The sequence below is a fragment of the Dermacentor albipictus genome, chromosome 9 (genome assembly GCF_038994185.2).
Source record: "Dermacentor albipictus isolate Rhodes 1998 colony chromosome 9, USDA_Dalb.pri_finalv2, whole genome shotgun sequence".
NCBI lineage: Eukaryota > Metazoa > Arthropoda > Arachnida > Ixodida > Ixodidae > Dermacentor > Dermacentor albipictus.
Window position 1 is genome coordinate 29,716,270 of NC_091829.1, and position 24,825 is coordinate 29,741,094.

The 24,825-nt window shown below is 46.9% G+C and overlaps 2 protein-coding genes across 12 annotated transcripts in view; one reads left to right on the forward strand and one right to left on the reverse strand.

Annotated features, from left to right (window-relative positions):
* The window catches only part of LOC139049833 (uncharacterized), a 349,117-nt gene that overhangs the window by 301,221 nt on the left and 23,071 nt on the right, over window positions 1-24,825 (forward strand). Inside the window, exon 8 of one of the 7 annotated variants that reach the window (XM_070525654.1) lies at window positions 23,091-23,336. The exons of the other annotated variants lie outside the window; for them this stretch is intronic. Within the exon in view, the coding sequence (XP_070381755.1) occupies window positions 23,091-23,226 (136 nt within the window). The 3' untranslated portion in view covers window positions 23,227-23,336. Of the gene's footprint in view, window positions 1-23,090; window positions 23,337-24,825 lie in introns of those variants that run through there. 7 annotated transcript variants of the gene reach the window in all.
* The window catches only part of LOC135917981 (uncharacterized), an 81,509-nt gene that overhangs the window by 23,079 nt on the left and 33,605 nt on the right, over window positions 1-24,825 (reverse strand). For 2 of the 5 annotated variants that reach the window (XM_065451634.1, XM_065451638.1), the window contains exons 9-18: window positions 24,626-24,700; window positions 20,211-20,334; window positions 19,192-19,264; window positions 16,452-16,634; window positions 15,517-15,737; window positions 13,671-13,926; window positions 11,666-11,779; window positions 9,038-9,115; window positions 6,989-7,104; window positions 5,015-5,073 (exon numbers count right to left, since the gene is read on the reverse strand). In XM_065451634.1, the coding sequence (XP_065307706.1) occupies window positions 5,015-5,073; window positions 6,989-7,104; window positions 9,038-9,115; window positions 11,666-11,779; window positions 13,671-13,926; window positions 15,517-15,737; window positions 16,452-16,634; window positions 19,192-19,264; window positions 20,211-20,334; window positions 24,626-24,700 (1,299 nt within the window). The remainder of the gene's footprint in view (window positions 1-5,014; window positions 5,074-6,988; window positions 7,105-9,037; window positions 9,116-11,665; window positions 11,780-13,670; window positions 13,927-15,516; window positions 15,738-16,451; window positions 16,635-19,191; window positions 19,265-20,210; window positions 20,335-24,625; window positions 24,701-24,825) is intronic. The other 3 variants (XR_010569488.1, XM_065451637.1, XM_065451636.1) reach the window with 2 other exon arrangements.

Here is a 24,825-nt window from a genome sequence, read left to right on the forward strand (position 1 = left end):
AGCTTCAGGGCCTGTCTGGGCGTTGACTCTTGGAAAGTTGGTCCTCCAAATTTGAAGGATTTTTCACGGCATCGTTTGGTTTGGGGTAGCTTACACTTACACCCTCGTGACCCGCTCTACTCTCCACCGTGCTCTTCGCTGGCTCGGCGGCTGGAAATGAAGCGTCTGCCTGTGACGCGATGAGGGCCTATTTCCCACGAACCTTTCATTTGTGCATTTTATGACTATATAGATTTCAAAATTGTCGCTAGACGTCCTTTCCTACTTTATTCGTTTTTGTGTCCTTCGAGGATGCCGCCGCATTGAACCATTGGCTTCCGTGCATTGCGCAGCAACTAGATGCGCATTGTGAGATATGTATAGAGGAGGCTATGATCACGCAGACTGAATTCCCTGTCTCTACAGTAGCGACCTTTGCTGACAAAAAGAAAAAGAAAGGAAAGTAAGAAAATCAGGGTGAAGCCTGCTATTGGCTTTTTTTTATTATGTGTGTGTGTGTGTGTGTTTGTGTGTGTCAAAAGTTCTGCATGCTAAACTTAAACTAAAACGAACACAAAACAAAATTTTGCATGATTGAACTTTACTGAAAAGGTTTGGTACATGTTATACGGTATAGAAAATGTTTCTTTAAAGAATGCAGGAAAACGTTAGTTATTGTGAACGATGCGATGCACATTATAATGCTACAATTGAGGGAGAACCGCAAAACCAGGAAATAGTTTTACGGAACCGTAAAGCCAGGAACGGGGGATGTCTAGAATAGGGCATGCCTTCCTTGACGCGTACTAACACCTTTAAGTATACTTTATAAAATTCATTATCAGGAGGCATGCGCAGTGGCGTAGCAAGGGGGGGGGGGGCGGGGGGCCGTGGGCCCCGGGTGCACGGGGCCAGTAGGGGGGGGGGGGGGGTGTCATATACGTCTGAAGACACCCGAAAATTGTCGATATCCTCGCCTTCCTCGACTACACCTGGGGGGGGGGGGTGACAGAAGAGCGAAGGGCCCCGGGTGCCAGACGACCTAGCTACGCCACTGGGTATGCGTCTGTTGTCACTGTACCAGTTTTCAGATGTTATTAGCCATTATTAGCAGCCCATTTCATTGTTTTCGCATCAATGTTAATTATCCAACTTGTTCATTTCATGCGTTTATTTCGTGCATTTATTCTACGTGTTACAGTCCTGCTGTAGCACCAAAAGAGGCTGCAGTATGTGGGCAAAAAAAAGCCGGCATTGTGAGTGAATAACCGGCCGTGCTGAGGATAAAAATACTCTCATGAGGCAATCTCACGCACCTGGCGTGCGCTGCCCAGAGGAGGTCGTATGTTTCTTCAAGGGCTACTGAGCACGAGGTCGCGGGATCGAATCCCGGCCACGGCGGCCGCATTTCGATGGGGGCGAAATACGAAAACACCCGTGTGCTTAGATTTAGTGCACGTTAAAGAACCCCAGGTGGTCGAAATTTCCGGAGTCCTCCTCAACGGCGTGCCTCATAATCAGAAAGTGGTTTTGACACGTAAAAACCCCACAATTTTAATGTTTCTTCAACTTGGGATGTTTTCTTTTTGCAGAAATCCACTTCCCTTGAACCATTTTGCTCTCAGTAGATGGATATCGTAATTTTCCTTTTTGCTTTCGCCATTCAAAACTAGGATAGATGGCGCTGAAATCCCTCGTCTCCAACAACCCATGACCGCAATGATAAATGGACTTCCAACACCCCCGCCCAACGTCCCCCTCAGACTCTGTTCTGCTTTAGAGTGCCCATACGTCCGGCAAAATAAACGGAACTCACTCTGACTCACTCACAAAATATATCGTTTCCTTAGGGTACACTCGGACTCAAGGCTCCCCAAAATGCTACACGGCCGGGCCCTGAGTCGGACTCGGACTGGCCAAAATACTACTCGCCGCGCACACTCACTCGTACGTACGGGTACGTCTGAGTCCGAGTGAGTCGACCCGCGAGTGAATTTGTCAAACTACGACTGGGTGCATTGATGGCAGCGCAAGGCGGTACTATCGGGGCAGCGTACTTCTGCTCTCTCGCATTGCTCCTGCCTCCTAGCGGCGAATAATGGAAACACGATGGAGCGGCTTTTTCACGCGATTCATTGAGGCCGCCACTCTTCGCCGCGGGTCGCGGGGTTTTTCTACCGGTTCTCGCTCCTGAGACGCACCTAGTACTGCAGCCGATCACCCACGACACCGCGTTAAGCTTGAGTTGCTCGTATCTTTATTGCATAGGAAAGCTTTTCTCGACATTCACTACACCGGTTTTGATGAGGTTTGTTGTAATTAAAAGAAAGAAAGATGGGCTCTACAGATTGTAGGTGTTACGTTTCCGAGATAGACGGGGAATTTTGTACAATAATTAATAGAAAGCGGAAAATAAAAAAATATGGCCGCTAAATTATGAAGTTTACAACTCTGCCTCTCATGAACAAAAAAAGATGTCGCAAATCCGTAGACTGTACCTACTCGGACATCTAAGACATGTATTATGTATCGCTCTGAAACATGCGACTAATTTGTGAGCAGGACTTTTTCAATACCCACTTGATCGTTGTAGGAATCTCACGTAAGATGCAAACTTTTCCTTGTTTAGCTTACCAACTTTATCAAATTTATGTCGAAAACTCAGGCCTGAAATCAATATCCTGCTATCTGTACATTTGGTATAACATAGCTTTTTGTGTTCAATGCAACAAACAACAGAGCATTTCTGTGTTTCAGACAGAAATGCTGCGTTTCGGACACCGGTAGCTCTGCAGTCGCTTCTGGCGCATACAGTTAGCAAAGGCATGGCCTTTGAGATCGGTTCTTCTTTCCCACACAAAGCCCTCCCTGGGGAGTGGGTGTGGGCACCAAGACTAGGGAAATCAGAGTTGGTGCCGAGGTACAGCTTCCTCTTAAAGCTGGTGATAGAACGTGTACTACTTGTCGTTACAGCGAGCGAAAATTTAGTGAGTGAAAGTACTGTATAGAGTCGCGTGACCGAGTCAAGAGGAAGCCTTACTTTGTGCGTCCGTATGTAAATCTAAGGGAACAGAGATATCGTTCTCCTCAGCAACCACGGTTGCCATTCTTGATGAAGTTAGTAGCATTTAAAGAAAAACTTGCATATATTAATTGTAGAAAGTAGATGTTCAATTAATTGTACGGTATTGTTTTTTATTCCTGTGAATTGCAAAATTTCAGACATGTATCGAGTTTACAGCTCTGTCATTCGACAGTAACAAAGGGTATCATAATTCTATAAAGGACATTTAAACCGCACAAAAATTAATCTACTACGCACTGCTCTGACGTATACTCGTAACCATCGTAAATATCGCGGAACGATCGTAAATATCGTAATAATTTCACGTACGCTGTAAATTCATGTGTCACATTGTTTCGCTTGGAATCTTCTAGCAGATGCAAGTTATAAGACTGCTATACCTGTTTTTGATGCTAAGGGTTACGGATTTGTATTCTTCCTTCTTTCTATTTACGCTTTTCGATTTTTGCAATTGTCAACTATCCGACGTCTTAAGTCAAGATTAAACTGCCTACCCTACTAATACATTTCTTATGCCGTTCCAATATTCCATATTCCTGTATTTTTCTCGTGCAATTACTAAGAAATTCAGATGAATATTCCGTATAAATTCCTTGTAACTTCCACAGGAAGCGTTCGGAAAACAATTAGTATATTGCTGCATACGGAACGTCTCAGTAGAGGCAGCTGTGCTAATTAATGTCTCTGGAGGTAAAAGTGGGTAATTTACAGATCTTCCCTCTAGATCTTCCCTTTAGGTCCCATAATAGGTTTCAGTGTAGTGCTATTCTCCCTTTCCCGCTCCCTTATTCCTCTAATCGTCCTCTTGCATGAAGCGCCGCTAGCGCCTCCAAAAGGTTCCAAACCTCTCAACGCGCGTGCAGAAGCACATAGCTTCTCATTTGTGTCCTAACTACATTTGTCATCAGTGCTCGTTTTGAAACTATTTCCAGCGGCAAACCTTATCTATGCGTATGCTGGCCCAAGTCAGGCTATATACATCAAGAACTTTGGGACCTTTTCCATGTCACGTGACCGCACTAAAGCCACTCATGCGTGGGCGAGGATTCGTACCAGAAGGACGGCGGCTGTAGATGAAAGAATGCCCTGAAACTTATCCAGAGACTTTAAAGGCCAACTGAAACAAAATTTCAGTTTAGCTAAATTTGTTATCAATGAGTAATACATACCACTGAACAAATGAATTCTGGGGTTCTACGTGCCAAAAAACATGATCTGATTATGAGGCAAGCCGTAGTGCGAGGGACTCTGGGTTAATTTTGACCTGGGGATCTTTAACGTGCCCCTCAAAAGCACGGGACGCGGGCGTTTTTCCATTTCGCCTCCATCGAACTACGGCGGCCGCGCCCGGGATTCGATCCCGCGACCTCGATCGTGCTTAGCGGCGCAACACCAAAGCCGCTAAGCTAGGTTGGGATCATACGTCCGATATAACCTTGCCAAAGCTGAAGGGCTGGTAAATGTATAGTTTTCATCTTGGCAGTCATTCTTAGCAAATATCACCTGAGCAGATGACGCGTGCTCCTGGTGGTTGTCGCTATGACGTCAGACCCAGGACGCTCCCTCGGGGATTTGTCAGCGCGTCGCGGGTGGGCGCGGTTGCCGCCTCAATGCCAAAGTCGTGCCGAGATGAAGTGTCACTTTCAGCGAGTGGTTATGGAAGATGATTTTATTTATATTTACGGTATCGAAAACGGGCCACTTTGGCGAGCTTATCGGCTCTCATTTCAAGCGCCAGAAATTTGCGCAGAGGTTCCTCTATACCGACACTATCATAAACTAGGCTTTTTTATACGTTGTCCAACATTTTCGTAGAGTTGGCCTTTAATCCGCCTGTGCCTGCACTGCAGCCTGTGCCTGTAATCCGCCTGTGCCTTCAATCTGCTTGTGCCTGTAAGGCCGTTCGGCTGCACGGCACGCACGACCCTTCCACACCTCGCGGAGACTTACCGAGCGTGTTGGTGTCGTACACGTACGACGCATCGGGGTTGAGCAGGAGCGGCGTGTGTCTGCGGAGGTTTAGTACAGCGTGAGTTTATCGGTACAGTGTACATGCGTTCCGACTGCAAACGCTTATCACCCCGCAATCAAACGGTTACGCAATGTCGCGACTTCATCCCCCCCCCCTCCTACAATCGAATGGGCGATATTACTTTTCGATTCACGAATGCCGTCATCTAGGGCTGTTACAAGCAACAGTTTCTCGATTTTCTTGTCAGTAAGTCGAAATAACGAGATCGTTAAAAATGGAAAGCATGCGCAGAATCATTTTCGTGCACACGATGCATTGACGGTAGTTCTGTGCGTTTGGTTTTCGGGTAAAAGAAAAAGTGAAAAAAGCAGCACCGATAACAACCCACAATGACAGCACTCGAATGCTACCGTAAGATTGTCTTCTCTTGCCCAACATCTCCAAAATCAAGATTTTGAATCGAATGTGAACTCGAATAGCACATTATAGGATTATAATAATAAGATACATAATAATGGCAAATAATGGCTTCGAATGTTAGATGCTCGATAGCCAGGTACCTACAAATGCTTCGCATAACATCGATCCCTACGGTGCATGGAATCTGCAGTTTCCTTTTTTTATAAAAAGGCTTGAAACAGGGCGAGACAGCCTACCTATAGACTGAAATGCTTGGAATAAGCGAAAGAATGCTTCACATAAAAAAGAAAATTAAAATATGTGTATTGTAACATCGTAGTGACGGTGAAAAGCAACAGTGGCACTAGTTCGGCTCAGGAAACTAACTTCTTATTGGGCGAACTTGTGTTAAAAAGAAGAAAGCGGGTAGACCGAGGATCGACGCCAAATAAGACAAGGTCGACGTATACCTGGCGGTTAAAATGTTTCAACGAGTAAATGTAGACATCATGTATCTTCTTTCTATTTTCATATTCATGATTCATTCGCTTAAATTTGTATATTATTCGTATCGTATTCCACGCGCAATTTCTTTCGCCTTGTCTTCTTTAGCGTCTACGACTAATACTAGCTTCTTGTTTCGTTGTGATCTACGTTTTGACACCTCTTGCGGCTCGCTAGGACGTCCCGGAGGCGCATGAAACGGCCGTTTATCTCATTTTCCTGGAAGTGGTTACAGGATACGCAGATCCCAGATACGCGAAACCCGTGTGAAGTCTGCTAGGAAGACCTTGTCTTCAGAAAGTAACACTCATGAGCATGATGACAACGGCGAGCACAGTCGTCCGTCGTCGAAAGCTTGATCTGCAGGGCAGGCGCGCAGGCAATTTATACGTGATTCACCGCACATTCCAGCGTTATCGCTGGTGCCCGCATACGTTATGGAATGTACACCCGTGAGCAAAAGTATACGGACCAGGGATTGCACGATAAAAGTAATTTTCTCCTCGGTCTGTAAACGCCACTAGAAATGAAAGACTGCAGTCCAAACTTGGCATTACATATTATATAGTGCACTCGTCAGTTTCCGCTTATGCGTGTAAATTACGAATAAATTCTCTTTTTTTCGGTGACCCTGTGGTCCCTATACTTTTGCTCAAGGGTGTACGTTCGCGTTCGTGTCGCGCATGCAATCTGAGTACAAACCAGGGCCGCTATTTTCTAGCGATGCCTTATGCCTTGTTCCATGCTATTCTTATCATCCAGCACACAGGGCCGCCTGATCCCGTTGATAATGTGGGCAGACCGTCGCTCTGACCACTGGCCAAGCGCGAAAAGCCGGAAAAAGCATAGAATGGGAAAAGGCATCGCTACAAAATACCGGCCCAGATTCTTTCCGTATTCGCACGACGTTCGCGAAGAATTTCCAGTATGAGAAGACTCGTCTTGCGCCAAGCGATAACATCATTGCCACACTGGTTAGCGGATGAAAAAAAAAAAAGAATGGTCGCTGGAAATAGAGAAACAATGTATACGTGCGTCGATGTGCTCACACGTAGAGCTGGGAGCTGCTGGCGTTGAATCCGGACATGAACTTCCAGTAGTGCGCGTTTCCAGTTCTGGCGTACGCCAGCAGATTGTCGACGAACGTGGTGCCCTTGAAGTCGAACTGACCACCGGCGGAACGACGAGATTGGTTCATGAAACAGAGGAACAGTTTGGTTCTGCTTGCGTAGCGTTGCGAGTCGCGCCACACGTTCTTCCATCGATATCGAGAGAGACGCGCAAAATCTTTGAGAGCGAATCGAATCGAACATCGAGTACAATTTGAATAGTTCTCGAATGATGAAGAGCAGTTGTCTATAAAAACGGTTTGACGTCGTAGTATTCATGACTGTATCGTTTTTTTTTAAGAGCGCACATGGAGCATTAAGTTCAAACAAGCAAGTTAAATGTCCGCACGTACAGCACTATTCCCAAAGTGAGAATGTTCACTGTATAGCCGGTAAAAAGCATGACTCCCTGAGCGCCGTAGCCTGCTCCACTACGTAAGTCCTCGTGTTCCATTAGAAATACTCGTGTTTTCGAACAGTGACTGTTCCATTTGAAGACCGAATCGGTATAGAACACTATTCGATTAGTTATTCGAAACGTTCGATTATCCGCACATCTCTATATTTAGCGGCATGCTATGTCACAGTAAAAAACTTTTGCACCCCTTATGGGTGCTTGTTTTTACCAGAGTTAACGCCATTACCCTTACGTGGTAACGTAGAATCGTTGACGTGCACAAATGAAGTTTTTCTTTTTCTCGACTTTTTGTTGTAAATAAACCTGACGATCGTTGTGACATACGACACGAAATCTACATGAAGTAAGATTTATAGGGACGCTTAAGAGAAACGCTAAATGAGTTTTTATTGATAGAATATTCTCGAAGAACTCTGCTTTCGGTAATTTGGCCGTAGTATACTCAATATTCGTAAAGAAAATGAATCTGATACAATACAATACAATACAATACAATACAATACAATACAATACAATACAGTCTTTATTGTGCATAAGACATCGTTCGAATTCCGCGCCGAACACTCAGGGCCGGTACGTCTGTGTAGCGTCACCGATTTCAAATTATTTTTCTCGCATTTATGTCGTCGTGGCTTCGACGAATGTCTCAAATAGTTCCCTGTTCAGCCTTTGGCTCTTTTAGACTACAGTGTAGTCCACTGCAACACACAAAAATCATCTAGACCTGAACAGGCGCCGTCAAAATCAATGGCGTCACGGCTAACTTTTGCGGGAACTTCAAGGTGGCGTTGCCACCTGTATTCTGTTTTTGCATGTTTGTTTGCTTACCAAGATTCTTGTCGTGGCAAGAATTTATTCTTTCTTTATTTTAAAGGTTAGTTCACAGACAGCTCAAAGAATCGTTTGTCTTTGGTGTGCCTTTAATAGCTACTAAAAGCTCTCGTGCTTGAACTTCTGGCGCCACTAGGTGGTCACAGTTAGTACACAGTCTTTAATTACGGCATCTCGTATCGTATCGTACTCTCTTATAGCAGCGTATGCATTACGTCACTTGACCCCGTATTCTAGGACGCTCCTCCGCTCAAACGCTCCACCTCCACTCATTGGTGATGATGACGTTCATTGACGTGTTTAGAACAGGGGGCCAATAGTCACCTAGCCTGCTTAGTTTAATCAGGTTTCACGACATCTACGAGGGAGAAAGTGCGTGATAGCGCCCGCCCCCTGGACAGGAGTGGTCGGTGCGCTTCACCGAGATCGCACGGCGATTCTTGAGAAGCGTAGCATCCTCCTCGCCCGAAGGGCCGCGTTCTGCTTAATTGATTGGAGGAAGTTGCTAGTCGAGGACTGTTTGACAATACGGGGCTTAGTCGTAACTTCCCTGGTGCGTTATAGAAGTCTTATGGACTGAACTTAACTTCGGAAAGCCGACGAGGAGAAGATACAACGAGACACGGACTATAGCACTAACTCCAACTAACTAGCCTGGCAGCGAGCTGTGTTATCGCCTGCTAAGTACGAAAGTAAGCTAAAGATGCATCGGGGTTAACAAAGTAGGAAGTGGGACTCACGGCGCCTGCGTAGATGAAGCGCAGCACACGCTCCATGTTCTTCTCCGGTTGGAACACGAACGTTCTCAGCTTCCCAGTCTGAGCCGACGCGAAAGTTGCGATCGGAGAGAGATGTAAGAACGCACATTTACTATCCCGTGCAAGGTGTGATCACTTCGTAACAACAGCACATGGTTCATGCCATCCCAGGTAGGTTTAACTAAATAAACCTCGTTATAACGAAACGGCATATAACGAAATAATGGATATAACGAAGTAGGGTGAAGTTTCCCTTGAAATCCCTGCGCAGATGCCTAGTGCGGTATATGCAATAATGGACATGTAATGAAGTAATGGATGTAACGAAGTAGTTATAGTTGTCCCTTCAACTTTATAATGACGGGGTTTTACGGTAAGTGGAATATACTTGCACTGATGTTACAATTATGAAGTGGAACCTATGGGCAGTACCTCAGGTGGTCAAAATTCCCCCCAACACTCCGGCGTGCCTGATCATCCGATCGTGGCTAAAACTCCGGGATTTCATTTTAATTTAACCCATATGGTACGAATTACATTTAGCGTCAACTCTCCTTTTGATCGACCTTCTGGATACTGGTGATGTATATCACTAATGTATATCGCTACTGTGTAATACTGTCCACGTAAGTTTGATTGAGTAAGTGAAACATCTTAATCGCATTCCACACAGGAACTTAAGTAGAACGTGATAACGAGTGCAGATTCACAGATAAATAACTTGTTTTAGAATCAGTCACTTCATAATTGTCAATTTTGGCGTTCACATCATGCGAAAATAAACGCGGAGCGATTCATCTCGTGTCAGTGACACATTTGGTACAGGCTTGTCGCCGGGAGGCGCTAGGTTTACGTGTAACAGTGGCCACCGGAATCAGTCGGCACGTGCAAGAACAAGGCGAGCACTGGCGATCTTGGAGGCGATGATACAACCTTATAGGGTTTCGTACGATGAATACTAGCGGAAAAACCGGTGCTTGGGTCGTTTAAAGCTGGTACGATAAGCGTCTATATAACGTGGGTTTTTTCCATGATTTAGCATGGGTTACTTGAGAACGCAGCTTGCAGGTTCCTTTATTATTACTGATATGATTTTACTGCGGTTAGCTCGTTTTACGTGCCATAACACATTTAGTTTGAGCAGCCGAACGCGTTTTTTCCATCGGGCAAGTTACAGCGGCAAAATCAATTAACACAATTGCCTCCGAGATCAGCCTGCGCGGCTTCATCCCCGGAGGCCACGAGCACACTTACGAGCACAACGTTATAGGATGGCGGCTTGCCGAGACTAGCTGCGTGTCGTCATGCTTCCTTTTAGATTTCTTTTTCTTGTCGTCATGACATCCCTCAGAGTTTCTTACAATGTTACCGATAGCGAAATGTAATGCCACTATCTATGTAAATTTCCGGGCGTTCGTTGTGGCGCCCTTGGAATGCTGGGATGTCGGTGGGCGACGTCTTTGCCTTGAACATGCAGTAAAACATGGTCGTGTTTGCGCCCCCAGATAAAAATTGAGTGAAATAAACCTTCATAAAAGAATGTTTAGATTCACCCATGCTACACATTTCGGTGCAGTTTACTCGGGAAGTAAACTAGAACTCAATGAGGCGTGTACCACAGGGTGCGCAGACACCCGTCGTCATTTGATACCAGCACTAGTTTGTGCCGGTGTCAAACGTAAGGTTTGTCCTGTAAAGTGCGGATTCGCGTAATAGAATAAAAGTGCTTCTGTGGAATTTCGAAGTACCAAGCAATTTTACACGCTGTTTTAGGAGATAATAAATCATTGCGCAGATAGAAATATGCTATAGCCAGGCGCGCCGTGAAGGGATCCTGGATTTTCCACCACAGCCACCACACCCCGGAATGGTTATGCTTATACAACACCGCCAGGTTTTCCTTTTGGTTACCATACTAAAATCCCTGGCCGTCCCACTTTATTCAATAGCTGTCTATTTTCAATGATTGCCACGCGTAGGAGTGGCATTGTACTAGAAGATATGCAACGCCCGCAAGTGGGCTTCTCCACACACAATCGTTTTCCGTGACCGAAACAACGAACCACGGCTTGCAATTACAATTAAGGTGTCAACATGCAGTTCACTAGGGCTGAAATTTGGTCTAGTTGATTTCCCATTATTATTTTCAAATACCAGCGCGTTAACTAAAGGACGAACGTAAAGACAGGCTGACTTCCGACTGCCAACTTCCAACTGCCGACGTCCAACTGCCGGCTTCCAACTGCCGACTTCCAACTTATAACTGCCAAATTCCAACTGCCGACTGCCAGCTACCCACTTCTAAGTGCCGATTTCCGACTGCCAACTTCCAACAGTTGGAAGTCAGCGCTGTATATGTTTATAATTTCGTCCCGTTGTTCTCTTTCCTTTTTTTTACGCGCTAGTATATATGACGGTCAATATGCCGGCTGCAGGGGTGTCGTCATTCCTGCACCGCCCAAGCTTTCACAACGCGTGTCTCCGCTGCAAGAGTGCAACTATGAAGAACGCGGCCAAGTTGGTCGGGACAAGTTAGACGTGTGCGGGGAAGCCATGCTTACGGAATTTCGCGCGTGTTCGCGCATGCGCAGAACGTACGGCAGTGCCTACCTTTCGGTAGGAGAGCAGCCGCGAACGGGCGTTGGTGTGCGAGCTGAACGAGAACTTCTTGTCGGCTGCTGTGGTCAGGTTCTGGCGGATCAGGGCACGGAATATGTCCTGCATCTGTTTGGAGACGGGTGGGGGGTGAGGGGGGGGAGCAATCGTTATCAATTTCCTTATTATCCGAGGATTGCAGCAGATGAAATTGTAGAGCACTGAAAGGAACGAGCAGACGTGAACGTAGCTGCCACGTCTGTTCGTCTGCCACGTGGCAGACGTGCCACGTCTGCCACGTCTGTTCCGTGGGCGTAGATGTCCTTGTCATTTCGTTCCTTTCTGTATCTGTGTTCTACAATTTCTGCTGCTATAACCCTCGAAGAATGAACCAACTGGCTGAGTTAATGATCCTTTTGTCCTTATTGTGGTCATGTTGTAAAATTTGGAGCATGTAGTGTCGAAGACAGTTAATTCACTCATAGACGAGCACTCTTCCCTGACAAGCTTCGAACACGGATTCAGAAAAGGCCCCTTAACAATCACTTGAGGTAATCGCAGTAGTCCACACACTATATAGGCATCATCCCTTGACAACAACTGCCAGATATAGATATGATCTTTCTAGGTTTTGGCAAAGCATTCGACCTTGTACCTATGACCCCTTGATATGTAAACTGAAAAATTTCGGGTTTTTCAGAAATTTTAATATCCGAATTGATGCATACTTAACTAACCGAAAACAGTTTGAGGAACAAGATTGGGCAGCGCTCGGACTGTCTTGCAGAAACATCGGGAGTATTTCAGGAAAGCAATCCAGGGTCCCGTGCGGTTCCTTTTGTATGCTAATGACACTGTAACCGCCGTAGCTCGTCGTGCTGACATACGTTCCTTTCTTTCCTGACCATTGTCTTTTGTACCGCGAGCTATGTACTAGCGACTATCACGTTTAACTTACAACTTGCCTTAACAACACATTCGTTTGGTGCCAGACATGGTCAGTAGTCATTAAAGCAGTAAATACTTTTCTTCTTCGTGCCTCCCGTAAAAGTACCACATCGCTTCCACTTCCACTATTGGTTCTTCATATTTACATCAAATTTCAAGCCGCGGACACCAATGGCAGTTACTATCACTAATAACCCATCCTGGTTCTTGCACACTGACAAAATTTTCACACCGGCTTTCGGAAACTGTGCTTATACTAAGACAAACTGCACAGCGCTCCTTCTAGCTAGAAGGAGTGCTGTAAATCGTAGAAGTATAATTGATAAGTGCTAGCACTAATCAATTATACTTCTACGATCATACCCACGCTTGAATAGGTATGCGTCGTATGGGACCAGAATACTGACGGCAGCATTAAGAAGATTGAAGGAATACAGAGAGAAGCCTTCATGTACATTTACGCCAAGTATTCCCGGCGTGATTCCTCCTCCCAACGGATGAAAGAGAACGTTATCGAGCCAGTCACGCAAAAAATCTCAGTGAATTCAATTCCAATCCCTGCTCCTAACAAGCTTGCTGTCGATACCACCGAATACATGTCGCCACGTACTAGCAGCTAGACTAACACGACATGCCGAACAACATTCTTTAACGCCGTACTACGCCAGAACCGATTCGTTTAAGAACTCGATCTGTCCTAGAGCAATAACAGACTGGAGCAGACTAAGACGTGCATGAATCACTCACACTGAGTAACGTGTCTGAAATATTATCTATGCTTTCGTAGTCTTGCCTACCCTGCCGCCATGTTGTACATTTTCTTTGCGTACTCTTCTCTGGCTCGTTTATAGCCTGCGACATGTGGTAAATAAATAAATAAATAAATAAATAAAAGGCAGATCGTATGGTGCGACCGCCAAGCGAAATATGTCGGCACAACCGTAAGGTAACGTACTGTTAAATCAACACGTCCGTGAGTCTATGTGTTTGTGCATCGTCTGTATACACGCTTCCGAAAGAGGCCCGTAACCCAGCACAGCGCTAGAGCGGCAAGGCGTGCGTATGTACGTACTTGCGAGGCGGTGTGCTTCTTGTCTTCGACGATCTTCTCGAAGGCCACGGTCAGCGCGTGCGTCATGAACCGGTCGAGCACGCGCAGGCAGGCGTGGTAACGCCGCTGCCTGTGCTCGGGCTTGGCCGGGAACCGGAGGCCGACCTCGTACAGCGTGTAGAACTCGGTCAGGCTCTGCGGCTCGCCGTCCACCGTGGTCAGCGCTGGCCCCAGCCACAGGAGCAGTCGCAGCGCCAGGAAGTGCACCGTCACCAGTCTGCAACGACCGCATGCATCCAGTGGGCCCGGCGCGAATTAAGCGGCAGCAGCGCGAATTGGGGGGAACGAGCGTGCGCGTCAAAACCGCGGAGGAAGGTAGGTTGCATGGCCGAGGCTAGCTGCGTGAGCCTCGGCAATGCAATCTGCCATGGAGGCAAGGAAGTAACGAGGAGGGAGCTTTGCGCAACGCGACTGGAGCCAAACGAGTCGGCCTGACACGTGAGCTTCGCGTCAGAGCGAGCGGTAGGTTTTAGTGTTCCCGCGCGGGCAGGCAGAACAGCCGTGCAAGTGCGTATACCAGCTGAAAACTATACCGGGCACCAAACATTCTCGACCAATGTACGCCGCGTCTCGGATACCCGCCGTGGGGGGCTTATCGGACATGGGGTTGCGCTGCTAAGCACGAGATCGGGGCTTCGAACCACGGCCGCCGCATTTCGATGGGGTGCGAAATGCAAAAACGCCCGTGTCCCTTGCACTGGGGGGACACGTTAAAGATTAACCAGGTGCTCGAAAATTTTGAGATCCCCCGCTATACGAAGTGCCTCATAGTCATATCGTGGTTTTGGTACGTGGAACCTCCAGAATCTAATCTAGTCTTCAAAGTCACCTGTCATCCCACTTATCGTGGGAAAAAGCGAAGGGAATGGCTTCACGGAAAGTAGGCTTGCCAAGGATGGATTCGGGACCACTGTGGTTTATTTCATTCTTCAATGCGACCTAGTCTGACGCCGCCCCTCCCCCCATCCGGGGCTCATCTGCGCGCGGACTCTCGGGAAGTAGGCCCTCCATGGTTGCCAGACGATATCACGACACTGGTTCCTGGTAGCTATTAGCGACGCGGTTATCACGGTCAGCCCTCAACTAGAGCAGCAATGTGGGCTTCTGGGTATTGCACGAGGGAGAACTCGTTGTAGCTCTAAGCCAGCGGCATGTGGTAAATAAGTAAATAAATAAATAAATAAAAGGCGGATCATATGGCACGACCGACAAGCGAAATATATCGGCACAACCGTAAGGCAATGTACTGTTAAATCAACACGTCCGTGAGTCTATGCGTTTGTGCTTCTGTCTCTCCGTTCGTCTATACATATGTCAGTGGGAAAGGCAGCGGCAATAGCGTGAACATGCTCCTGACCAGGCATTTTTGCGTACTTCAGTTGCTGCTCTCTGCCATCGGTTTTGATGTACTTTTTTGATGTACTTTTTTGATGTACTTATTTTTATCTTGATGCATTGCTCCGTTGTCATCCCTCCCTTTTGTGTGATTATATTCTCGTGCTAGTCACTTCATGTTGTACCCACTCCCCTGCTATAATGCTTCGGCGCTGCAGGGTGTACTGTAAATAAATAAATAAGGCTCAGGGACGCCATCAAAAGGCTCGGGAACACCACCGGCTTCTTCCTACACCCTTCTTCATACTCGCCATCTGCTTGGAGGCTAGAAAGGTCTGCATGCCCAGCAGGTGGGAAAAGCCTATTTCCCATGAGCCGCCGGATTTTTTTTTACGACTTTTACATATTTTTACGGACGGAATCTGCTTCCACCCTGATCGTCTTCGAGAAATTTCAGTTGGTTAACACTCACGGCCTCGCGCTTAGCACGTCGTCGATGTTTATTTCGAAGTTCTGGAAGTAAGCCAGGTACTCGTAGCGCACCACCATCTCGTCAGCAACGGTCTTGCCGTAAAAAGGCTCGAGAAAGTCGTTCCACTTCCAGACTCGTGACGGGATCCACTTCAGCAGCTGAACACCGCGAGTCGCCAGGTTGGGCTTGTCCAGCACGCTGCGGCGCGCCATCTTGTATGCCTGCGTCGTCCACGCAACATGCATAGATTGGTGAATCCGTGCAATTGATTCGTCGGTATAGACTCACCGGCCGACCTATCTGCCGATTGGCTTACCGATTTGCACCCTGTAAACTACGGATTTCTGATTAATTTGAGTTTATTACCCTGAAGCAGCGCCGACAGGTGGCTTCCACTTTGTTCGTCATCCTCTTATTGCGTTAAGTGAAGGTCCTACACTCTAAGACCAGTTTACACCCTTTGGAGTGCCCCTTCTGCCACACAACGATAATCGTCATCTGCCTCGATGCGTTTGCTTTCTTTAACGCTGCGAGCCAGGTACTTTCCAGTAACGAATGGCACGCGCGTTATTAGCATGAAATGCTATCATGCTGATAACGCTTGTGCCGTTCGTTACTGGAAAGTACCGGGCTCGCAGCGTTAAAGAAAGGAAACGCATCGAGGCAGATGACTATTATCTTTGTGTGGCAGAAGGGGCACTCCAAAGGGTGTAAACTGTTCTTAGAGTGTAAAGCTCAAAACGCAAAAAAAAGGATGTGTAGTGGCACGCCGCGGAGTGTCCTAGTTTATTTACTGCAATTGCTTTTCTTCGAACCAGTTTCGGTTATGTTTTCCAGGAGACATGTGTGTCATGACGTCGTATAATATAATCTACAAGGGTATTTGAGGAAGCTGTACGCTGACATTCTCTAAGGTGACGCGCAACGCCACTCACCGAAGCTATGGCGGTGTCGAGTTCGTAGATGCTATTGCTGAGGCTAGCGTTGAGGCCGTAGTCCGAGAGTATTTGGGCAATCTTTGCCGGAATGTCCTCGTTGTCGATGAAGAAGGCGCCCTCTCCCGAAGATTCGGGGTCCTGGTAGAAGCGCGGCAGCATCGTGGTGTCCGGAAGGCTCAGCTGCGCGGCACGCAAGCGCCATGGGGAGACACGTGATGCTCGATACCGTGGCATTGGAGAACGGACGAAGGCCCGTTCCCAGATGTGCCCTGCTTTGCGTCAACTGGCTCCGCGCAACGCCTTCAAATCTGCATATTTGATCCCTCTGCCGTTCTCGACAACGTTTCTCTTCCCTTAATTTTGGCATCCGTTCTGCTGCCTCGACAGACGGCTGGTTATCAAAACTGTGCGTTATACGTTGTTTTCCAAACTCCACTTATTCTGCTTGATCTCGAGAAAGATATTAGCTGCCCACGTTTGTTCCTTGACTCAAGTCGTTGTATTCCTGTCACTCACTAAAGTTACTCCTAATATTTTTTTTTCTCGTTCGATCGCGTTTTTCTCAAGCTCCTTTATTGGCCTCCAATATTCTGCTCATTCGGTTAGCACAGACTTAACTAACGCACACTTTTCAAGGATAACGTCAAGCTACTGGCCCTCACTTGCGTGTTGGTTCGTAATTCACACTGCAGTTATAATGCGACTCCATTCTGGGGCGCTATAACGTAAAACTATTCCAAACTTTTCTATTCCAATTCTGCAATCAGCCCACCGCGATAGGTCAAAAACTTTCTTGGACCACCCCCACTTCACTTGTCTGTCACGCGACATCACGAACCGCGATAGCTCCCCATCTGATATGACGTGTACACACTGATTCTGCATAATTTGACCGAACAAAACAAAAATTGTTATTTTTGATTCCACGACTTCTTGTCATTAGCCCTTGGCTATTGCTCAAAAGCTTTCGGGCTGCACCCACGTCACCTGCCTCTCACGCGACGTCACAAAACCGCAAAAAACTTACCGCGTCAAAGTGACGCGTACGCGTTAAATATGCATTAATATGCCGAACAAAACTGAATTTTCTTCTGAATAGCCGCAGGCCGCCCCGTTCCGAAAGGAATAAAAGATGGCTGCCGCCGATCGCTCCGGCCTGGCTTCTCACCCCTGCCGGAGAGCATGGGTTTATTTGCATGTAGTAAAACCTTTTGTATGGCCGTGCAACGTTTTCGAGAAGTTTCGGCACGTTTACGACCTCGTTCTGCCAACTCTGCTCTGCTGAGGATTCGTTTTAGCGTCATTCTTAAGATTCCGTTGCATGCCGCCGCGATTGTCGACGAGCCACCGTAAGCTAAGTAAGGGAAAGCGGACCAATCACAGACGCCGGCACCACCCTCTTCATCCGGTTATCGATATTCACTGCAGTGGCTCGGCCCCATCGAATCCCTCTCCACTTGAGCATGCTCCTCGCCTCTTGTGAGCGGATTAGATCAGACAATAATAATAATATTTGGGGTTTTACGTGCCAAAACCACTTTCTGATTATGAGGCACGCCGTAGTGGAGGACTCCGGAAATTTTGACCACCTGGGGTTCTTTAACGTGCACCTAAATCTAAGCACACGGGTGTTTTCGCATTTCGCCCCCATCGAAATGCGGCCGCCGTGGCCGGGATTCGATCCCGTGACCTCGTGCTCAGCAGCCCAACACCATAGCCACTGAGCAACCACGGCGGGTGATTAGATCAGACAAGCCGCTGAGTACAGGCAATGCTATTCGTTTTTAAAGCAAACAAAAGTGACCTCCTATGTACGAGGGGAGCATTTGATTTATTTGGTCAGACAACCCTGCGGGTGACGGCCCGATGATTGCGTCGGCGGTTACGCAAATTCGACGTCAGGAGATTGGAATAAAAACATATTGGAATAGTTTTACGTTATACGGCCCCTGGGCACGGCCGGTCATAGGGCACTATGCTGTAGGACAGCTTCTAGTTTCGACCGAAGGTGACTTAAACGTAAAGGAGCCGGCGTCGCACCATTTAAAGGTTGAGTGCCGCCACATTGGAATTATGGACGGATAAAATGATTAGAGGATGTTAATTTTACGTTCTCACAAAGCAGTTTGGGGCCAGGATGACCTAGGCTTATACAGAATTAGGTCCTGTACTGCACGTTACACTCTCCGGTTCGCTTGCCTACTGTGTCTGTGAAACCACGGGAGATGGCGCTGCAGGCTGCCGATCCGTAGAGTCATTGGAAAATCTTGCCGCAGCTCAAATTCCTTGCGAGAAGTCCACGCATATTTTTGGAAATGGCGCATGGCAAATACAGGGGACAGCACGTCATGCGAGCTCTTCGCCTTGTCGCTCGTTCTAATCGCCTTTAAGAAAAAAAAAACGAGCCGATACCAAGTCACTCAGTTTTTTACCCCTGCTTGTCTTCTATAGCTCATGTCGAAGATGCTGCAGCAAAGAAAAAAAAAGTTCCAAAACCACACAGGAACTGCCGTAGAGATTCTTACCAACAGGAATCACACGTACCATGCGATTCCTGTTGTTTGCTTTTTTCTCGCGTCATCTTTGGCGCTTTCGACATAACAGTGGCATGCTTTGCTAACTGAGCTGAATAGCCTAACGAAAAAAAAAAATGCGAGAGGCTTGACTAAAACACCTTACATGTATCCGTTCGCAACACGAAGTATAGTACTCCCTATAGCCTTGCGCGGGAACTGACCATGAGGATGGCGCCCCTCTGTCCCGGAAAACGCTGTCGTACCATCACTCGGGCTATGGGGAACAGGCCGTACCTGAAGAAATAGGGCAATGAGTGAGATAAAATTTTAAAAGGGGTGGGGGGAAGGGGGAGTGTATGCACTCCCCCTTCCCCCCATACTATGAACTATGGGAATGCATCCCCATAGTTCAGCGACTGGAGAGCTTGTGCCCACATTCACAAAGATATCCGTACGATTCGTAAATTTTTTTTTTTACAAACCGCAGAATGGTACCTAACCCAGCTATTCATTCATGGCTAAAACGAGTTTGAAGAGCTGGAAAAAAAAAGAAGGCTAAAGAGGACGGAGAGGGACGACTGGCTTTTGCAGTCGTTAGTACAACGACGTCTTTGTCTCTCAGTTCACCTGTTCAAACACGTTCTTCTTACAAACAGCCGGCGGCTTTGTTCTTACGAAGCATATGTGAGCCTGCTTTACTGCGTAACATATTCAAATATTTTTTGCCTCTGTTGAGCTATGCAATTAAAGGTATACGGAAATTGCGCTCTGGAAAATCTGGATCGTTTTGCAGTCGATCCCACAGACAAAAACGCTTGTACCCTTCTGTTGAATAATCTCATTTACTGCGTCGCGTTGTACGAGCTGTAGGCGCTTGCACAAACGAAAAATGAGATTTAGAGGCTCAAACGCGGCTACCAGGTAAATAGTTTTACTCCAGAAGACTGCAGCCAGGATGGTTATGTCACGATGACGACGCTGAGGACATTCTAAAATTACACGACTTCCACCCACTTGCGAACGTACACCGCAAAATAATTTCGCGGCCACAAAAAGTGCATAGATGCGTATATTACTTTACAGCGTACAGGCAAAGTTACACATGTGGCTCACAGGGTGCACAGATTTCAGTTAATACACCGAGTCCCCTCGATCAGTCTAGACGAAAAAGAAACGTCACGCTTGACGTCATAGCGAGTACTTGAATGTGCGAGCATGCGGTTAAGATGATTTTGCGTACTTGAGACCCAGCTGCGCGGCGTGTCTTTCGATGGTGTCGTTGTGGTTCTTGGGGAAATCCGAGCCGAACTCTGAATGCATCAGCTTTTTCGCGCTCGCCACCAACGATGCGGTGTCTCCGTTGTCTGCGCGTGGAGACCGAGAACATTGAGGACATCATTGACTCGCGTGTCCCATAGAGCTTTCCACACACACACACACACACACACACACACACACACACACACACACACACACACACACACACACACACACACACACACACACACACACACACACACACACACACACACACGCACACGCACGCACAAACACACACGCACGCATGCACGCACACACACACACGCACGCACGCGCACGCACACACACACACACACACACACAGTGGCTATGGTGTTAGGCTGCTGAGCACGAGGTCGCGGGATCGAATCCCGGTCACGGCGGCCGCATTTGGATGGGGGCGAAATGCGAAAACACCCGTGTACTTAGATTTAGGTGCACGTTAAAGAACCCCAGGTGGTCGAAATTTCCGGAGTCCTCCACTACGGCGTGCCTGATAATCAGAAAGTGGTTTTGGCACGTAAAACCCCATAATTTAACACACACACACGCACGCGCACACACACACACACACACACACGCACATACATCCGCACACTTTGCACATTTCCAAGCTGACCGTGGCTAATAACAACACCGCCCTGAAAACGAAAACGAAGGCAGGCGTAGACACGTCACTACTTCGTGTTCGTTGCAAGTGTGATACTGTTGTTGCTATAGCTATGAAGCAGTCGCGAGTTTTCTTAACAGACAGCAATGCGATTAGTATTGCTGTATCTGTGCGAGACTAAATGCCGGTGATTGCAAGCGATGACTGTGCGCAGATCCACAGTCAGTGCGAATTGTTGCGATGTGACGGTGTCTTCCGAGCGCAGTTGTTGATGGCAGCATTCATTTGCTTCCGCGAAAAGCATGGTGTGAGCTTAGACAGCAGCAGCACTTATAAGTAGACCGCACTGCGAAAAGCTATGGCGTCGAATGTACACATATATTGGCCACAGAGTTTCTCACTATGTTACCTAGAGGGAAATCTGGCGCTGCTGCGCTGTGGTATGCATAGGAATGCCGGCGCATTGTGATTTCGGTTTGGCATCGTTCTCGGAGAGCCAGGACACCTTGAAGACGTGCCTGGCAAGCACAGTTCCGTCTGTCACAATGATTCATTTTCTACTTAAACAGCACGTAAAAAGCTGTTTTAGCTTTATTATTACACAAAAACAAGTTTAACTATGAGAACTTGTTATTGTACGTACAATTATATTATACGTAAACAATATCAGCGGGCCGTTAAGTTGGAGGACAGACGACAAGATTCGCGCTCGCTCTGAAACAGTTTGTCGTCTGTTCTTGCTTTTCTTCGCTTGGTCACGCATTGTAGGCGAGTAAAGATGTAATATGCGTGAATGGAAACATTTTATGAAGATTTTACTTCAAGAACGCGTTATTTGTGTAGCTATATCTACGTTATCTTACGTTATATATCTACGTTAGACGAATCCTTTTATACCATCAGCCAACACGAGCTTTGCAGACACATATACCGTCATTCCCATGACGGCACGGCGCCCCTTAAGAAACTCTCATAGACGGTGGCGCCACATTTCCCTCTAGGTGTTATAGTGAGAAACTCAATGATTTCGGCCGAATAAGTTGCGATGAACGCATTAAAAAAACAAAACGAAAAAAAGAAACCGAATGACATTGCGGTGAGTGACAACAAGTTCACTCGTGTGACAGCGCGCGTCTATGACAATACAGTTTGAGGCACCATAGGCAGCTAATATCATTTCCCGTCTCCGTGTGGTGTGAATATATAAGGGTAAGCATGAATTAGTCGCATTTGTGCATGCTGCTTTACGAAGGTGATAGGGATAGGGGTAAAGGAAAATTTAAAAAAAATGCGCTTGCAACGGCTTGACTTGGCTTGATCCACGAGGTTTACCGAGCTCAGAAGTCACACATCGCTAAATTCACTTTATACAAAAACTACGAAAGGGATGCAAGACGTCGTTATATTTTCAGCCACGGAAAGCAGTGATAAATCAATTAACTAAAACAGCGCGCTCAGTAAATCATGTTCGGCAAACAGTCACTTGGCAGTGTGCGTGTGTAGGCTTTCGCTAGTGGGTTAGCGGATAGTGTGTTAGCGGCGTAGAGTTTCTCACTACAACACCTAGAGGGTAATCTGGCGGCACCGTCTATGGGAGTTTCTTAAGCGGGCACCGTGCCGTCATGGGAATGACGGTATATGTGTCTGCGAGGCTCGTGTTGGCTGGTGTTGTAAGAGGCTTCGTCTAAAACGTGGATATGGCTACGCAAATAACGCGTTCTCAAAGTAAAATCTTCATAAAATGATTCCATTCACGCATATTACATCTTTACTCACCCACAATGCATGACCGAGCAAAGAAAAGCAAGAACAGACGACCAACTGTTTCAAAGCGAGCGCGAACCTTGTCGTCTGTCCTCCAACTTTAGCGGCCCGCTGATACTTTTTACGTAACATGTAGTCGTACACAAAAAAAAACAAGTTCTCATAGTTAAACAAAACATTTTCTCGCGTAATAATAAAACTAAAACAGCTTTTCACGTGCTGTTCTAGTAGAAAATGAATCATTGTGACAGACGGAACGGTACTTGCCAAGCGCGTCTTCAAGGTGTCCTGGCTCTCCGAGAACGATGCCAAACCGAAATAACAATGCACCGGCATTCCCATGCATACCACGGCGCAGCAGCGCCAGATTTCCCTCTAGGTAATGTAGTGAGAAACTCTATGGTTAGCGGGATTGTGTTATCAGACAGCTCTTTATATTGCTTGCAGTGTTGCTTACGGCATTCACCAGCCAACGCCACGCAACTCGGAGCAATGCATCAAGGTCGCCGCTGCCATGGCCGGCAGCCCTAACTTCAACTGTGCTTCCCACGTTCTCCGCCTCTCTGTTCTGGTTAGCTGCTAGAACCGAAGCTTCCTCTGCGCCTATGTGGGTCATTTGTTCGAGGACGTCCCGTGACGGTCACACTCAAATCGCCACGAATGTTTTCTTCGAATGCAGTCGCCGCGGCCTCAGACATGCAAATTTAACGATGCCACGTGCACAAAACGGCCGAACGGGTTCCAGCGCTCTTTCTTCTGACCACGTGAGGTACTTGATTATCCTCGTTAAGGGCTAGACAATTTGCCCGTCTGTGCAATCGTGCCGAAAAGGTGAGCAACTATACGAAATAGCGTTTTTTTTTTTATTGCCTTGGAAACAACAAATAATGAAGCAGGAACCGAACACAGATGGTCAGTCACGTGGTGTTTGACTGTTACATGTGTGCCGAGTTAAATGTCTCGGAACGAATTCAACAATACGATATTCAGCGCATCTGTGACTTCATTTAAATATCAACCGCACCAGTATACCGAAATTATTAACCGAAAATTTTGTGGTTTTTCGTTATACTGTAGATAATAAAGTTGTCTAATGAAGGTTTCCCGCTCATGCGTAGAGAAAGAGAAGACGAAATTGGAAGAACGGGCCATATCTCTGTTCGTGTTGCCTTATCTACCTAATTGCCCCTTTCGGCTTCTTCATGTCGGATACACGCATTCTTTGACACTATACATTACGCTCTCTGTTTTTTTTTTCCCCCAGCGAGGCAGCTGCAAAACACTTTGGCCTCACGTGTTGCTGTCTTGCTGGTCGAAAGACGGCATGAAAGTGTAGGTACGCCGCGAGTATAAACTAATATTTTGTGGATCCGACATCAATGAATACAAAAGCAGCAACCAGACAAGAGGCCAATAAGAAGTTTGCGCAGATCCACTTAATGCACACTTTGCGCTGAACGCTCAAGTAAAAGAGAGAGAGAGAGAGACCGTTGACCACAGCATCACAACCACTACGCTGTAAATTTGTTTCCGTGTCATTGTAATGGAAACTGGAGCTGAGGGTGGAGCTGGTTCGAAATGTTCCATTGTTTCGCGCTCGTTTCACTATACATATACATGAACACGGATGACATTGCGCGCGTTAAATATTTGTGGCTCCTTAGCTATTTAACAAGAACTAGCAGAGTAACCGTGGCCAGAGTGTAAACAAATGTCGCAATAACCTATACTATAAGTTGGACGTTTTGACACCTATTTGCTTGAACTTCTCATCAGAAGTTAGGGAAACGGGGGTTTCTGCGGCATGTTCCTTACTTTGTTTCCTCCACTTTGAGGGTCGCGTCTATATACCAAACTGCTCTGAGAAACCTCCCCGTTTCTTGCAGCTGTACAGTGGGACATCAGTGTGCGTACACCTTCAATGAAGGTTACCGTTATTCGTGTTGGCGTAGAGCTTGATGTTGCAGGAAATTTGCACTAACCAGTGATGCAGACGTGAAACATCGACGCCAGCTTCTCCACGTCCGTGGTTGGAGTTGCGACAGCTTGCGAGATCTCTGGAAAGCACAAGGAGAACATTTTGCGGAATGAGTTTGTTGTCACGAAAGATCGAGGCTGGCGGGGACGGGGCCGACATATTTTGGGATTGCAGTTTTAGTCTTAGACCCTTCATCTCCGGTTG